The following is an 18,515-nucleotide window of genomic DNA, read 5'->3' on the forward strand; positions in this document are numbered from 1 at the left end:
GCTTTATAATGTGCGCGGGTGGTCGGCAGTGTTGTGCTGCGGCAGCGCTGCCTATACGACCACAGTGCCCTTACCTCCTCTCCACAATGCGGCGGGACCCGCTTCCTACTCCGCGGCAGTAAGTGCCACGTAGAGCCGGCCCTAGCCAAATTAGTGCCCTAGGCAAGATTTTGGGTGGTGCCCTCCCCCCCCACCACAGGATCCTGAAAAAAACGTGTGGCCTCACAGAAGGGCCGTGGTCTCACTGTACTGTGGACCCTTCCCCATTGTGCTGCGCTCCCAGCACCCCTCACCCAGCACAGATCATAGCACACATCACCCAGCACCCCTGTCCCAGCACAGCACCCCTCTCCCAGCACCACACCCATCACCCCTCTCCCAGCACAGCACTCACGCTAACCACTAGCCGTCATCCAGGTGCCCCGTCCCCGCAAACCGCCGCTGCCTGCTCACTTGTTTGCTGTGCCAGGCCCGATCGGAACTGTCAGCTGAGCTCCGATCATGAATGCTGCACAGTGACAGTAGCAGCTTCCATAGTCTCTGCCCAGCTAGCAGCAGGTGCCCCGGCTGTGCCTGCCCCAAACCTCTGCCAGCCATAGGCGGGCTTTGGTGCCCCTAGGCATTTGCTTAGTTTGTCTATGCCTAGGGATTGGCTCTGGTGCTACGAAAACTGAGCAGCAGCAGCAGAGTCATCATGTGTACCAGGTAAGTGACTGCACACTGGCCTGGGGAGGGGACACAGCTTCCAGTAAACACTGATATATGGTATTGTAGAGGGAAGAGGGGACTGTATAGTGATATATCAGGGGACACAGGGCCTTTCAGAGGCGGACGCTCTGACCAGAGCGCTCGCTCTGAATCAGGGCCCTCCTACCTAAAATTGGAGCGGCCTCCTGGCCGCTCGCATAGCTGTAGGTGACCACCCACAGCATATGCGAGCGGCCAAAAAGATGGTCGCGATGGTCAAGACCATTGCGACCATCGGGCTTGCGACGAGACCCTGCGGTAGGGTCTCGCTGCCGCAAACCCAGGAGTGCTTTTGGCTCTATCAGAGCCAAAAGCACTCCCACTGACATCACTAGTGATGTCAGTGGGGCCGGAACCAGACGGTAGGCGTTCCCATGGGAACACCTCCGTCTGGGCAGCAACGCCCCCGGCACGCCCACCAAAGGGGGCGTGCTGTCACTCACCATCGACAGCACGCCTGCTTTGGTGCGAAACCCATAACGACGGCTTGGCCGTCGCTATGCGGGTCCCGCGCATGCGTACGACGGAGCTTCCTCCGTTGTGCGCATGTGCACTAGGGCACCATCGACCCACTTACGAGCGCTCGCGAGCGGGTCTAAATCAGGCCCACAGCTCACAGTACACACTGATTATGTGGTGGTATTATTATTATACAGGGGAGAGGTGACTGTACAGTGATATATGAGGAGACACAGCTCACAGTACACACTGATTATGTGGTGGTATTATTATATAGGGGAGAGGTGACTGTACAGTGATATATGAGGGGACACAGGGCCTGATTCAGAGCCGCTCGTAAGCGGCCGCTCGCTCCGAGCGATGTTCGCACATCTGCGCATGCGTATGGGTCGTAATGCGCATGCGCCAACCAGTCATTGCGGTCGGAAATCGTGTGCTCGCAAAATAGCGAATGCCTGCTAATTTGAGTGACCGGATGAGGCGTTTGTTGGTGGTAACAGGGGAAGGTGCTTGAAAACGGGGTGTGGAGATCCGAACGCAGGCGTGCCAAACGGTCAAAACGGGCGTTTTAAGGGTGTGCATAATTAACAAAGCAGCGTCATCGACCACGTCACTTGGTTGTCTTTTAGCCTGAACTGCTCACATGATTGCGGTAGGAAAATGCTACCACAAGCACTGCGAGCAGTTCATACGCCTTTCGATGTACTCGATTAATCTAATAAATAGCGGAGATGACGTATGATGCGAGCGGCCAGGGGGCGTCTTTACAAAATAGCGAGCGCATGTTTCGTTCGCTCGTTCAGACATAGAGGCGTCAACAGACCGCAAAGAGCGAGCGCTCTATTTAAATATCCGGCCCCTTTTTCTGAACGAGCGTCCGGCTCTGAATCAGGCCCACAGCTCACAGTACACACTGTTTATGTGGTGGTATTATTATTATATAGGGGAGAGGGGACTGTACAGTGATTTATGATGGGGAATAGCACAGCTCCCAGCACACATGGGGCTCTATTTACTACAATCCGCATATTGAATGCAGATTGTAGTGTGATATACCAAGTGAATTCGCATTGCGAATTCAGGCAATATCACAGGGATTTACTACAAATCCCTTACAGGGACAGAGCTTACAACAAAGCTCTGTCCCTGCAAATCCCCTACGGAGCCTTATCACGGTATTTTCGCAAAAAATACCGTGATTAAGTGCCCTCGCATGCGCCGACCGGTCGCTGCTGCTACCCCCCAGCGCTAAGCCCCGCCCCCGCGATCACGGACCCCCCCTCCCCCCCTGCGACCCCCCTCTCCCTTAATTACACTTACCTGCATGCTCCGGGCCTCCGGTGATGTTCTCCATTCCTCCGGTCAGGTGATCTCCCATACTGCACTGGGGCCCGATCACCTGATGACCGGGCAGCAGTGCACTATGGGAGACCAGCTGACCGGAGGGGAGACATCACCGAAGGCCCGATCACCGGTCCCTGGAGTCAGGTAAGTAAATTGTTTTTTTTACTATTTTTTTTTCTTTTTTTTACTGTAATCAGCTTGCGGTCTGTTTAGACCACACAGCTGATTACTGGGACCGACTCCCGGCTCTGCTATCCCCATTAGAGCAGAGTAGGAGGCCGGTAACCGGGGGATAACACCACCTCCAGGTGGCGTTATTATCACAGGGCTTTCCACAATATTTTTTCACATTTTATTTTTAGTAACTCTGGTCGGATCACATTTCCCATTACAATTATGGGAAATGCGATCTGCTTTACTAAAAATAAGTGATACTTAGGGGTTGGAGTAGAATTTTACGAATTCTACTCCAATTGCCCTGTAATAACTATAGGTGATACTAAAATAATGTGAAAAGGGTGTGAAAACACCCTTTTCCACTTTATTTTAGTCAAAATAATGTTAATAAATTGAGCCCATTATGTGGTATTATTATATAGGGGGAGGGGACTGTACAGTGATATATGAGGGGGAATATCACAGCTCCCAGCACACACTATTGTGGTATTATATAGAGGAGAGGACTGTTTAATGATATATGATACATCCTGCACTGCTGCAACAGCATTGAGACAACAGCCCACACACAGCAACTGGCAGCCGTTACTCTTGCCCACAATCCCCAGCACCTGCATTTTGCAGTATACAACCCTGATCTCCCGTTATTGCTGGCGTCTCACCTCTAAGTAGAAATAGATATGGTAGTGTATAGATCCCTTTCAGTAGATGTACCTGGAAGTGACATAGAGTGGGGGCGGAAGTGCGGTTCCATGCCCATAAAGGACACCAAAAGTAGAAATTTGTTCGCTCGCTACGCTTCACTCGTCACAGGTTTATATTTCCCCTCCATATGCACATGGATAGTAACTAATGACGTTGGACAGTGAGCGATGACGTCGGGGTACATCTGCTGAAGGGGATCTATTCACTACCAAATAGATATGCCCATAGGTAAAGCTAGACACGCCCTTTGGGCGGAGCATGGCACACCTCCCTCGAAGACACATACTACAACCGACTATAATCTCCCTGAAACTAATTTTCAAAAGTAGGCAAGTATGATACAGTGTAAATCCAGTGGCTACAATGATGATACACAATAATTATGCAGTATAACTCACCAGCTCTAGAGGTAGTGGAGCACTGGTGTAATTGTCTCTGCAGCAGTGTTTGTCCATCAGAACAGCCGTGCACAAGTCTGGAGACAACAGTGTAGATCAGTGGTTCTCAAACTTGGTCCTTAGGACCCCACACAGGTCACGTTTTCCAGGTCAGCCAGCAGGTAGTGTATATTCATTACTCACTGACACATTTTAAAAGAATCACATGTGGAGCTAATTATTTCAGTTGTGGCTCTGTGAGGAGACCTGGAAAAGATGCACTATTGGCGGGCCCTGAGGACCGAGTTTGAGAACCTGTGGTGTAGATCACAGACTGAAGGTATAGGAAGAGTGCTACTAGTGTATATACCGCAAATATCAGCGGCGGGGTGATCCTAGCGCTCCCGATAGGCTGTTTTAGTGGGGCGCCGCTCCCTGTCCGATTTTTAAAGGGCAGAATGCGTCCTACCCCTCTTAGCGGCGCCCCGCTAAAACAGCCTGGCAAATGCTGTACCAACCCGCAGGTCGCAGTGTCCCGCTGATGGGGAAAATAACGGTGCATCGGTCAGCAGTGCTTGGGGGCAGCCCGGTACGTCCGTAAATGCCGTCCACGCCCCCAAGAGTGACAAAAGGGGGCATGTCTTAAATACACACCCCTTTTCTCATGACCACGCCCCCTTTCTGGGGAGCGCAGGAGTGCCCCTGTTTAGGTGTGGTGCTCTGCCCCACGCCGGACCTAGAATGAACACTAACATCAGTGTATGTACCCTGTGCCGGCAGCTGAACTTAACGGCATAGGTACTCGAGGTGTGCTGGTAACACCTGTGTTGGGAATCGGAGCCTGTGTTCAGGGCTGCCATCAGAAATTGTGGGGCAGACAGATGTGTGTATTAAATAAAGGAGGATGTGACGTGCTTCTGGATGTGGCCAGATGGAGGATGAGTCTGCCAGGGAGGAGATAGGGGAGGCCAGGAGATGCAGAGGATAAAAGAAGAGGAAGCTATAAGTGAGTATGGTTATAAACAAAAAATTGACAGACCCCTGCCCTCCGCCATGGCACATGTTGCACCACCCTAGTTACGGACTAGGGAGCACCTCCCCTGTTATACGTAGCACTATGTTCGAGGAGGTATTAACAGTCATCGGGCATTAAGTACATTTTTGTTCTGAACTACAGAAAGAACAAATTTAATCTTTTGGCATCCTAAACCCATTAGGATTCTGTTTTCTGTGTTCCTCTACATCAGGGATCCGAATCATTTGGTCTGGCCCTCTGAGCTTTTTTATGCTAGCCTCATCTGGCTGTAGGGTGCCTAGAATGGCACCCTGCAGCCTGAATCTATGGAGCATTGCCATCTGGGGCGTCCTTAGGATGCTTCAGATGGTCACACCGCTGCCCTTACAGCTCCCCGGAGCATCCACAGGATGCTGTAATCACCGGCAATTGTGACCCTCCCCCCTTGTGATGTCACACTGAGGAGGCGTCATCTACCCGCGATTAATGTTATATATATCAAAATGTCCCTCAGCAGAAAAAAGGTTCCCCACCCCTGCTCTACATCAAGTGATCAATTTCTTAAAAACCTTGAGTTAATAAATGTCTATCTGGCATTGGTAAGCACCAGGGGCTGATCTGAACCACTAACAGAAAAGTCTAGATTCACCCCTGAACTTGCTCAGAGAGGAAGGGACCTCTGCGCAGGAGTTGGCCAGCCCAGTAATTGCAGTTGGTGTGTGGCATTGGTATAATATGTGGGGATGGGGGTGGTATTGGTGTAATAGGTGTGGATGTGGGGTTGGGGGTGGGATGTAATGTGTGAAAATAAGAATGGGGAAGGTATTGGTATATGTACAGTATATACTGCAGGGACATGAAGTCAGGGGAGGCAGAACAATACAAAGAAGATATTTATAGCTTATAAACATCTTTGCTTATTGTAATAATTTTTATAGTTAACACTCATCAGCTTTGTGGAGCTCCCTGGGACTGCAGGGAGACGAGAGATGAGGCAGCAACAGCTCAACCTCGCTACTGTATAGTCAGACACTGCTTGGAGAGATGGGGGCGGGGCTACACCACTGGTAATAAGCTGCACAGAAAGAGAGCTAATAGAGGCACACAGGGATGCATGTTGGAGAATCAATGGACACTGAAGCTAATGCCAGGTACACACTAGACAATATGTCATCCGATCTGGTGGATCAGAGCGACATATTGGTCACATTGTCTAGTGCAGGGGTTCCCAACCACGGTCCTCAAGGCACACTAACAGTCCAGGTTTTCAGGATAGCCATACTTAAGCAAAGGTGTCTTAATTAGTACCTTAGTTATTTTGGTTAAACCATCTGTGCTCAAGCAAGGATATCACTAAAACCTGGACTGTTAGTGTGCCTTGAGGACCGAGGTTGGGAAACACTGGTCTAGTGTGTACCCGCTATGTTGCCCACTCGTAATCAGCGGCATCGCTCCTCGGACCTGCATACATATCATCAGCGAGGGCATGCTGCTGAATGCTGCTTGGCCAAGGCTGTCACTTGCCAATCAGCTTGGCCCTGTATGTACACACTTGCCAATGCCGGCACCCGGCTGGGTCTCGTCGCTAACGATGTCAGTACACATTAGATATTGTCTAGTGTGTATCACCCTTTAGTATAGTGAGGGGAGAGTTGCAGTGAGCAGTGGGTGAGACAGGCTCCCACCCCTCTCCATGTGTGCCTCCCCTGCCATTCACCTCACCGCACATCATTGATATGCTGTAATGCATAGACAAGGACATGAACAAATTACCAGGAGAAAGAAATGTGTCTGTTACTGGCTTACTGCAAATTTTAGTTTTCTTTGTTCTAACATTTGGAGCCCTACCCCCTTTACAAATCCTGCACTTGCCTCTGGACAGCAGTAGAGCCTGGAAAACATTCTGCATCAGACATAAGTGCATCTGGAGTGCAGCCTCACCAGCCAGCCAGGAAGAGGTAAGAGTTATTAATTTTATTTGACAAGAGTCAAGTGTGTGAAGGGCTGGGAAGTGGGTATTAGGAGTAGGAGGGGTGGTAGGCTGAAACTTTGCCTGGGGTGAGAGAAGTCTTTGGCCAGCCTGGGTCGCATTTCCACTTGTGACTGGGGAGGCACAACTAGGCTGTCATGACGTGTTCTCGCATTGGACAAAGTTTAGTAGGTCTATGCAGATTTGGATGGAGAAGTACATTAAGTATACTGCAGTCTGGTATGGAATTGGTATTTAATGCCGGTGGCTAAATAGCCGCCTGATCCAATACCGACAGCGGAAGACCGACGGTTCGAAATCCCGACGTGGGGTGGTAAATACCCTAACCCTCCCTTCTCCCTACCCTAACCCTCCCTTAGTGGTGCCTAACCCTAACCTCACCCCTTAATGCCCAATCCTAACCTCCCCCCGTTGGTGCCTAAACCTAACACCCCCTTCCCGCAACCTAAACCTAACCCTCTTGGGGGGGTGCCTAACCCTAACCTCCTCACAAGGTTGCCTAACCCTAAACCCCCATTCCCCTAGCCTAACTCTAACCCTCCCGAATGGTGCCTAACCCTAAGTCCCCCTGGGGGTTCCTAAAGCCAATCCTCTCCCCCGCGGCTAGAACCTAAGACACCTGGCTTACCTTCGTTCGGTATGCTGGGTGTCAGGATTTCGTCGTGGGGCTAATGATAGCTGTCAGGATTTCGACGCCTATCTATAGTCCCATGTCAGGCTTTTAGTGTCCTGATTTCGGCGGCCGGGATAGCGCCCGCTGGTATCCTGACTACATCCCGTCTGCTACACGTCTGTACTGATGAAGATGATGCTTCAAGCTGGCATACAGATGAGAGAGTGAGTGCATGACAATGATACATACAACTCTGCATACGAATGAATATACTAATTTATTTATGCCCAAATTTTCTTCATCTCTGCATCATTCCTTTCATCTTTGGTACAGTGAGCTGCAACTAGAAACACTGTCATTATAGAACTTACTGAACTCTATGGTACACATGACCTCTATACTCAACTAGAGAACAGAATGAAGATGAAATACTCCATGCTGCAGTCAGGTCCATCCTAACCTTTACATAGTACAGAGGTAATATTTACCATAGAGTTCAATAACCTCCGTAATGTCAGTGGGGTTTGCTGCATAAATTACTAATTTTCCCCAGTATGTACAGTAGGAGGCCATACTTTCCAAGTACATAGAAGACTGTTCATGTGCCATCGGAGAATTGGGACACATTCCTACATTGGCTTGTTAATAAAGTGGCCTTGTTTTCTATATTCTTGAGCTAACTGGGGATGATAATGCAGCAGAATGGGATGTCAATGAGTTTTGACAGGGCCATAACTAAGGGTGTGTGAGCTGCACCGCCGCCCAAGGTGCAAAACCAATGGGGCGTCACCATCACTGCAACGTGGCAACTGTATTTGGCTCGCGGGCTAGTTGTAACAGCACCCACAGACTAAATAACAACTGGAGAGGTGCACTGCAAGTCCTTAGGTTCCTGGTCCCGGTGGCAGCTTGGTCCCCTTTTTTGGTTTTAGTTTCACATTTCCAAAATATATGACACTCTATTCTACAAGCCACTGACCTGACAATGATAGGGCTAAATCGGATATTCGCCAGCACTAACTCCACCATCTCTGAGTGATGATAACAAGGACACGACTGAAAAAATTTAGATTTTTCAATCCGGACCTCTTTGAAACAAATTGGGCTACTGAACCATAACAGAGAAAAATGTAATAGATAGATGTAATAACACATATACTCTATATAAATTTTTAATGTTTTAGATTTTTATTTTATATTTCTCAAAATTTCCAGGTAGGTGCACAGGCCAGGCCTCGTGCAATCTTAGAAGAGCGGGAAGAGTGCGTTGAGAGCAATAAGCGACTGTTAGCACTATAAATAGTGTTGCCGTGCCAGCAGAATTGCCATGGTGATGAAATAATCACAACTCGTGGCAGTTGGTTATTATATTTTTTTGTGCAACAAATGGCAACGAAAATGATAAAGCTCTATTAAAATAAGTATTAAAGGGTTGTATCGCCCCTTTGTGACAGGTGCCCTTTAAATGACAGATGAGGAGGTTCCAGAGAAAAAATTAAGTGGCATACAGTATAGGGATATGTGTGAAAGTGCCAAGATAGAGATGCAGGTGAAGAAAGTTGAGTAACATAGTGGAGGATTTGTGTGAAGGACAGCAAAACTTGATTAATGAGAGAACTGAAAACAGAGTGTGGAGTCACACTGGGGGAGATATACTAAGCTCTGAAAAGTGATAAACTGGAGAGTGATAAACCAGCAGCCACTCATCTCCCAACTGTCATGTTACAAGCTGTGTTTGAAAAATGACAGTTGGGAGTTTCAGAGCTTAGTACATCTGGCCCACTATGAGAAGATTAAGTGAAATCTAGGGTCTGTTATTTGCTAATCGCAGATAAACTTGATTTATTAAAGAACTGGAAGACAAGAGCATTGCTGAACACTAAAGGGGAGATGTATCGAACCTTGGAGGGAGATAAAGTAGAGTAGTTTGCCAAAGCAACCAATCAACTTCTAACTGTCATTTCAAAGATTGTGCAGATAAATGACAGTTAAGGCAGGTATCCACTACCCGATTAAACAGAGCGATTGAACTATAACGACATTGTTATCGTTCAATCGTTTGCTAATCAGGCACAAATTGGGCAGCTTAATGTCAAAACGACCAGCACCCGAACATGCTGGTGAATCTGCCGATAATTACAGATTGGCCATATTCGGGGATGAGGGAGGGTGCCCAGCCTTTCACAGTCTGCTAGTGGATGTGCCCCTTCAGAAGCTGATTAGTTGTTTTGAGCATCTTCTCCACTTTATCTCTCTCCAAGTGTTGATACATCTGCCCTAAGACAGACTTGTGTTAGATGTACAATAAAAGAGAAATAAATAGCATCCCAATTCGCATTCTGCCAGATGGGGCATTTGGGGCCACATTAATCAGTTACCCTAAAGACGTACTAGAAAGAGAGCGTAATGGTGAATATTTGTCAGAGATAACATGAGTGACAGATCTTGCAACAATTTAATGAAACAGCTGCTTTTCTAATCTTCTAGGGTGGTTTAATTTTGGCTAATTCTGAAGAAAAGTGGGCCAGGCATCTTGTGCTGTGCTTAATTTGCTTTGTCTAAATGTCTGTAGCAAGGGCATGGATTTCTAAGGAGGGACAAGGTTATAATTGGGTAAATAAAACCAGAGCCATGGGTCACCTTAGGCGGCCGATGTTATGCAGATTATCCGATGCTGCGTTGGACAGCTAAGATAAATAATGCACAGTGGGCGTGATGCCTCCTGCTGCATTACCATATCTGCAAGGATCACAATTGCAGAGCTGCCTGCATGCATACATCATATCTGTAGCCTGCGTGCATACATCATATATCTATAGCCTGCGTGCATATATCATATATCTATAGCCTGCGTGCATATATCATATCTATAGCCTGCGTGCATACATCATATATCTATAACCTGCATGCATACATCATATATCTATAGCCTGCGTGCATATATCATATATCTATAGCCTACGTGCATACATCATATATCTATAACCTGCATGCATACATCATATATCTATAGCCTGCGTGCATATATCATATATCTATAGCCTGCGTGCATACATCATATATCTATAAACTGCGTGCATACATCATATATCTATAGCCTGCATGCAGCTTTGCAATTTCAATCCTTGCTGAATCAGGCCCATAAACTTTATTTGGCCTAGGTGGTTACACCAATATTTATGCTATTGGGGTTGACGTAGATGACACATCCTGAAAATGCAGGATGCCCACTTTCTTTTACTAATGAGAAAACATATATATTTATACCATTTGTGTTAGAGTTCTCTTATTAATACATTATTATATATTCCTATACATGATTTAGTCTTTGCAAAATGTCCTCATTGGAGATTCTACATCATGCAACATTCATTAGTTCTACATTTCTTATTATATGAGACCCCACTGAACAATGCATGGTTGTCTTGTATTAGCATTGCGGACATTTATAGGGGGTGGGGTTTATATTGTTTTGTTTGTATTCCTTATGTTAAAGTACATTTGATTCAGTCATCATCTGGGGAAGGGCTGCATTACTAGTGATTCTGCTGCAAAATGTGAATATGTTTAAGTGTATTATGTCCCAGTACCATTAGAGATGTGAACGCATAAATATCTGTATAGGGACTGTGTAAATAAATGCATCCTTTATGTAGATGAGACAGAGCCCATTATGTTCACGACTGTCTTTGTGCTCCATTTCACCTGCTATTGCCGCTGTACACCTGTTCATCTCTATTACACCTGTGGGGAGTCCTGTTTGTCTTCCCTGACACACAGCATGCTGACTGAGATGGGAGAGACTGAGATATACAAACACAAGCAGAGAACAGCAGCACCTTCGTCAATCACAGAAATATACAGTATATGGGTGCAGTTTATTACTTAGACAGTCAAAATTTAGACAATCAAAGTCAACAGGTACATTTTTAGACAACCAAACTGTTGACATGGACTACATGTCTAGAATGAAAAGGTAGACATTCAGAATGTCGACAGGGACATAATGTATACATGGACATAACATAGACAATATATAGACATTTTGACCCTATCAACGATATAATGTCAATAGGGTCAAAATGTCAACAGGTAAAATGTAGACAAATCATAAGGTTGACAACCAAAATGTAGACACAGTTAAAGTGTTGACAGTCAAAATGTCGACAGTAATAATAAAATGATACAGCCACACATGATGTCTAAGACACCGCTAAAAGCAAATGTCTTAGGTGCGTCTGAGAGCCGGCGGTTTAGACGCTACAGCGTAAGAGCAACAAAATAGTTACATGTAAGAAAAAAAATGCGTGAAGGTCCTCCCAAGATCAGTAACCAACCCCCATCTCTGAGCCTGGACTGGTAGTGAATATATATATATATATATATATATATATATATATATATTAGGGATGTGCAGGCTCGGATAGGTTCGAGTTTGCACGTGGAGTTCGGATTTTTCCCTCCAAAAAAACGGAACTCAGAAAGAGGCAAAACGTCGTCTTGCACGGACGAACATCATCATTCCTGGACTTTTGTCCTCAATTCTACACACAATACTCCATAATGATAACGTGTAAAAAGTTTTTTTGAGATTTTTGTAAATTTAATTTAAAAAAAAACTAAGAAATCACATGTACATAAGTATTCACAGCCTTTGCTCAAAACTTTGTTGATGCACCTTTGGCAGCAATTACAGCCTCAAGTCTTTTTGAATATGATGCCACAAGCTTGGCACACCTATCTTTGGGCAGTTTTGCCCATTCCTCTTTGCAGCACCTCTCAAGCTCCATCAGGTTGGATGGGAAGCGTCAGTATACAGACATTTTCAGATCTTTCCAGAGATGTTCAATCGGATTCAAGTCTGGGCTCTGGCTGGACCACTCAAGGACATTCACAGAGTTGTCTTGAAGCCACTCTTTTGATATCTTGACTGTGTGCTTAGGGTAGTTGTCCTGCTGAAAGATGAACCGTCGCCCCAGTCTGAGGTCAAGAGCGCTCTGGAGCAGGTTTTCATCCAGGATGTCTCTGTATATTGCTGCATTCATTCATTCATCTTTCCCACTATCCTGCTAGTTTCCCAGTTCCTGCTGCTGAAAAACATCCCCACAGCATGATGCTGCCACCACCATGCTTCACTGTAGGGATGGTATTGGCCTGCCGATGACCGGTGCCTGGTTTCCTCCAAACATAATGCCTGGCATTGACACCAAAGAGTTCAATCTTTGTCTCATCAGACCAGAGCATTTTGTTTCTCAGAGAGTCCTTCAGGTGCATTTTGGCAAACTCCAGGCGGGCTGCCATGTGCTTTTTACTAAGGAGTGGTTTCGATTTGGCCACTCTACCATACAGGCCTGATTGGTGAATTGCTGCATAGATGGTTGTCCTTCTGGAAGGTTCTCCTCTCTCCACAGAGGAATGCTGTAGCTCTGACAGAGTGACCATCGGGTTCTTGGTCACCTCCCTGACTAGGGCCCTTCTCCCCCAATCGCTCAGTTTAGACGGCCGACCAACTCTAGAAAGAGTCCTGGTGTTTCCGAACTTCTTCCATTTATGGATGATGGAGGCCACTGTGCTCATTGGGACCTTCAAAGCAGCAGATATTTTACTGTACCCTTCCCCAGATTTGTGCCTCGAGACAATGAGGTCTACAGACAATTCCTTGGACTTCATGCTTGGCTTGTGCTCTGACAAGCACTTTCAAGTGTGGGACCTTATATAGACAGGTGTATGCCTTTCAAAATCATGTCCAATCAACTGAATTTACCACAGGTGGACTCCAATTAAGCTGTAGGAACATCTCAAGGATGATCAGTAGAAACAGGATGCACCTGAGCTCAATTTTGAGCTTCATGGCAAAAGACCCCCATACATCACCAATCTGAAAACCACAATTGAACAATTTGAAGATTTATTGCCCAATTTTAGGATTTCCCAATCTAGCAATCTGCGCCCATACATTACAGATCTTTTTCAGTGATTTGCAGATCGATTGCAGCAAACACAGATCTGCCAATCTTGAAAGGCCCATCATTTTACTAGTAACGGTCTGCAAATCTGCTGATCATGTCCTCCATACACTAGCCATCTACAGCCCCAATCCATCTGTGAAATCCAACATGTTGGACAATCTGATATAGCAATTCCAATCACTTTTTGGTTGCAATCTGCGATCTGTGAAGCCCATACATTGCAGATTTTTATACACAATCGATTGCAAATTGCAGAATTGCCACAATCGATTGCTGATGTATGGGGGCCTAAAGGCTGTGAATACTTATGTAAATGTGATTTCTTAGTTTTGTTTTTTTATTAAATTTGCAAAAATTTTAAAAAATCTTTTTACATGTTGTCATTATTGGGTATTGTGTGTAGAATTTTGAGGACATAAATGAATTTATTCCATTTTGGACTAAGGCTATAACATAATAAAATATGGAAAAAGTGAAGCGCTGTGAATACTTTCAGGATGCACTGTATATGTGTATATATATATATATATATACATACACACATTGTGTACAAAATAATTCTTTATATATCCTTCATATCAACTTTTCAGAGCTTAGTTGTGGGAGCACCTGCAACCCGCTCCTTCCCTATAGGAAGGAGTCCCAGGTTGCAAAGAGGGATACTTTCAGATCCCTCCACCCCTGTCTGGCTCATTCTGCCAGATGCTGGGGCTTCTCTGCGCATACATGACCTGTAGGTCACGCATGCGCACTAGTGTCACTGCTACGAGAGGAGCAGTGAAAAAACTTGTGGAGACAGATGATTTTCGTATCAGTAAGAATGTTAATTATTGGGATCCATTCAGACCCCGATAATTAACATGATGAATAGAGCCCATGATAACAAGTCAGACATGCCACTATCCATGTTAGTATAAACCAGTGGTTCCCAAACTGTGTGCTGTGGCACCCTGGGGTGCCTAAAGACACTTGCAGGGGTGCTTCAGGTTGGTGGCATAGCACCAATTCAATTATTTATGGTCAATATAATGTAAATATGTGGACAAACAGAAGCACAAACCTGTCCTCCACCACATAACTGAACCTCAGGGTGACAGGTAAGCACAATTTATTTAATCATTTTTTTTCCTGAATTTCTCAATAACAAACTTGTGGCTTATGGGTGCCGTGATTCAAAGCTGATGCCGTGATTCTAAAAAATTTGGGAACCACTGGTATAGACATAAAAAGAACACTTAAGGAATCAAACACAACACACATTGTTCTAATTATAGATATAATTAAAATTAACCATATTGTGCGCATACAAACATTTATCATCTTCTACTGTACAATGAAATAGCAGCTCTATATAATAATAATAATAATAGTAATAATAATAATACAGCTTGTCATATCCACATACATTTCCTACCATCATGGAGACACAACACACCCATTCAACAACAGTAACAATGTAACTCATTTTAATGTACGATACTTTAATCTGTGGACAGATACAAAGATTTGAGCAGCCTGGTAACCATTAATCTGCAGCACCTGACACCTATTGCTCTATGTCACTGTAATTACACAGCGCTGTACAGCATTCATCAGTTTATCATACTGTATATTGTTTTATATGAATGGATTGCTATTCTGATTTTGTAGAGACACACACTTATTCCTCCCATCATTCACATGCAAATCTGCCACTTTTTTCTCAGAATGTTCTAATCCCCTGGGATTAATCTACCATTCTCTAGCAACATTAAACATTAAACAGGAATTATTTCTTTTTTTTCTTTACTGGAAAATCAGTTTTCAACCAAATGCTTCTCAATATTCATAAACTAATACAAACAATGCAGCTTCATTAGATATAGATTGTTCACTTACCAAGCTCCTCCAGGTATTTATTAAAGTCCTCATTGTTGCCCTCCGACAATATCCAAGTCCCAATCAATTCCTCGCCCATGGCGGCAGTGATGAGTGGTACAGTGAGGTGTACAGGAGAAGCAGAGCGTGAGTAGGGCTCCTGAGAGAATCTGCCTTTTATACACCTGCAGGGCTGTGCCCTGGGGATCTCATTACATGTACTGTGACATGGAAATCCTCCCCTTGTCCTCTAGTCCTGATTCAGCTCTTCTATGACATATTAGACACTATAACCCCTTAGTTCAAACAAAAAACATCCCAGCATGTATTTCACGCAACACTCACACTCGGCCTATTCTGATAACAGCATTTATCAAGTATCCTTTTAGCCAAAGCCAACATAATGAGGAAGCGCCACCGCCACCAGTGATCCTGTGCCCAGTCACACGCAGCGCAATGTCTGGTTAGAGTGGTCACAAAATTGGTTAATTAACTTTAAAGCATAGAGTACTGTAGATAAATGCATACCAGATATCAAGTACAGAGTGCTCATCTGTTATATGAGGAGACATCAGGCTTTCAACTGCAATTGTATAGAAAGGGTTTGGTGGGGTTCGCACTAGTAACATAGAAGAAATGTAGATAATAATAAAAATAATAATACAGGTAAGTGATACAAAAACCAATGTCTTGGTCTTAACTACAATAATTATTGTAAAGGGGCCTATCCCTTTCTCTGCCTATATACTTGTTTAGATAATTGCAAAACTGACCATGTTTCCTGAGATAGTGTAGAGTGACACTGGGTGATTGGTAATGATTAAGCTCACTTAGTTACAGATACCAAAAATATATAAACTAAATGAGCTATATGAGCTTGCCCAGAGTGCTTACATCTGTAAACATACATGTAAATGCATCAGGGTCAGGGGCGGATTGGGCCGCCGGGACACCGGGCCGGTTTCCGCTGGGCCGGTCCCCACAGTGCTCGGCAGCCGCCCTGCACTTACCTTACCTACCCCTGCTGCCGCGATCGGACCTCAGCTCCAATCGGGCAGCTCTACAGCTCAAACCCTGCTGGCTAAAGATAAAGGGGCCCATTTATCAAAGTGCATTTGAGGTAAATTCCCCGAAAACACCTGTTTTCGGGGGTTTACCTCAAATACTAAGTATCCCCCGAATGTATGAAGGAGGGACCGCAGCAGGTATCTCCGATACCTGCTGCGATCCCTCCATTGCCGCCGGCAGCCGCCTCCCCCATAGGTTTCTATGGGGGATGCGATGCTGCCAAATGTATCAATATCGGGAATGCAAAGAATTCCCGATATTGACCCCAGCAGCTATCGCTATCTGAAGGTAGCGTTAGCCGCTGTGTCCTATGGGCACTTACCACATTTCAGCCGGCGGAGGAATCTTCCAGATCCCTCCGCCGGCAATGGGCGCCGCTCATGTGCGGTACTGCATGCCTTGATCGCATTGCAAAATGCGATCCTTAATAAATGGGCCCCAAAGGCTGACGGGGGAGCTGCTGACTCCTCCCACAAGCCTCCGTCCAGCCCCTCTGAGGCCCAGCCCGACTCCCAGCCCTAATTACTTCGGAGCTGCAAGTAAGTGGTGATGGCAGCAGCTGCACAACAAGGGGGGAGGGGGGGAGGGGAAATGAGGTGAGGCTAACATACATTAGGGGAGGGGAGGGGGGAGGAGTAGGGCTGAAACTCACAGGGGCTGGTGGGAATGGGCCTGGGATACACAGGGGCTGGTGGGAATGAGGCTGACATACACGGGGACTGGGGTACACAGGGGCTGCTGAGACACAGGGGCTGGTGGGAATGAGGCTGACATACACGGGGACTGGGGTACGCAGGGGCTGCTGAGATACACAGGGGCTGGTGGGAATGAGGCTGACATACACGGGGACTGGGGTACGCAGGGGCTGCTGAGATACACAGGGGCTGGTGGGAATGAGGCTGACATACACGGTGACTGGGGTACACAGGGGCTGCTGAGACACACAGGGGCTGTATCAGCTGGGCTGCTGGGAACAGACACCCCTGTCTGTGGACGCGCGTGGACGTGCGTTTCGCCTACACAGGCTTGGTCACCTGATCCCCCAGCGAAACACACGTGTGGCGATCAGGTGACCAAGCCTGTTTAGGCAAAACGCGCGTCCATGGACGGGGCTGTCTGTTCCCAGCAGCCCAGCTGATACACCACTGGCAGCCATATTCTGAACTTTAAGTACAGTGACAGGTATCCTCTTTACTTTTGCTACATAGCGCTCTCTCATCCAAGCCGGACAGAGACTTCTCCCCTGCAATGCTTTAATAGCAACAGGGGGAAGATACTGTCAGGAGCGGGGACAGTAGAAGCGCTCTCTCTGTTGTTTCCCTGGGGATCATGCCCACCTCTCTCTTATCCCTTGTCCAATAGTTTAGACAAAGGAAAGTAGAAGTTGTGTTACATATCTTTTTCCCTGGGCTTTCCTTACTTCTATGACCCACTGACTCAAATTACTAAATTTTTCACGTGTACACCAAGTGGGCACAATCACTACTAATAACATACTGTTATTTTGCCTCAGGACATATGGTTAGTCCTGTAGGTAATTTAAAGGAATTGTGTGTCTTTTTGTCCTCTTTTCTTTTGCATTAAGTACCTTGGTAACACAGATGCATTTACATGTATGTTTACAGATGTAAGCACTCTGGGTAAGCTCGTATAGGTCATTTAGTTTATATATTTTTGGTATCTGTAACTAAGTGAGCTTAATGATTACCAATCACCCAGTGTCACTCTACAGTATCTCAGGAAACATGGTCAGTTTTGCAATTATCTAAACAAGTATATGCGTTTTATTTTCCTTTCTTTTGTTTGCTAACTGAACCTTAATAACCTTAATGCATGTATATGTACGTTAACAGAAATTCCGGTTTTTACAATTGTTCAGAGGGACAAAGTTATTATGCTTGGAACTTTTTGATTTTCAGTCTTTAACAAACATGTCTAAACAATCTAATTATAATGATATGACTGCCTAGATAGAATATGATGTTTTTGGATCATTATTGAACAAATTGTTCTATCCTATTTACCATACATCAATGTGGGTATCTATGACTCTTCCCTATTGAATAAATATAGTAATAATTATCTAATCAAGTATAACTGGGGAGATGTCAGAGAGTGACAAATTTTTGCCATAATTAGAACTATAGAATCATCTTAAATATGACACATCCATAAATATATTTAGCTAATTTCA

At 45.5% G+C, this 18,515-nt stretch overlaps 1 protein-coding gene across 1 annotated transcript in view; it reads right to left on the reverse strand.

Moving 5' to 3' along the window:
- The window catches only part of LOC148524965 (fatty acid-binding protein, adipocyte-like), a 29,863-nt gene extending 14,473 nt beyond the window's left edge, over positions 1 to 15,390 (reverse strand). Inside the window, exon 1 of the mRNA XM_088471545.1 lies at positions 15,275 to 15,390. Coding sequence (XP_088327671.1) covers positions 15,275 to 15,353 — 79 coding nt within the window. The 5' untranslated portion in view covers positions 15,354 to 15,390. The remainder of the gene's footprint in view (positions 1 to 15,274) is intronic.
- Positions 15,391 to 18,515: the final 3,125 nt, after the last annotated feature.

This window comes from Taudactylus pleione, unplaced genomic scaffold (genome assembly GCF_031769625.1).
Source record: "Taudactylus pleione unplaced genomic scaffold, aTauple2 ptg000114l, whole genome shotgun sequence".
Classification (NCBI taxonomy): Eukaryota; Metazoa; Chordata; class Amphibia; order Anura; family Myobatrachidae; genus Taudactylus; species Taudactylus pleione.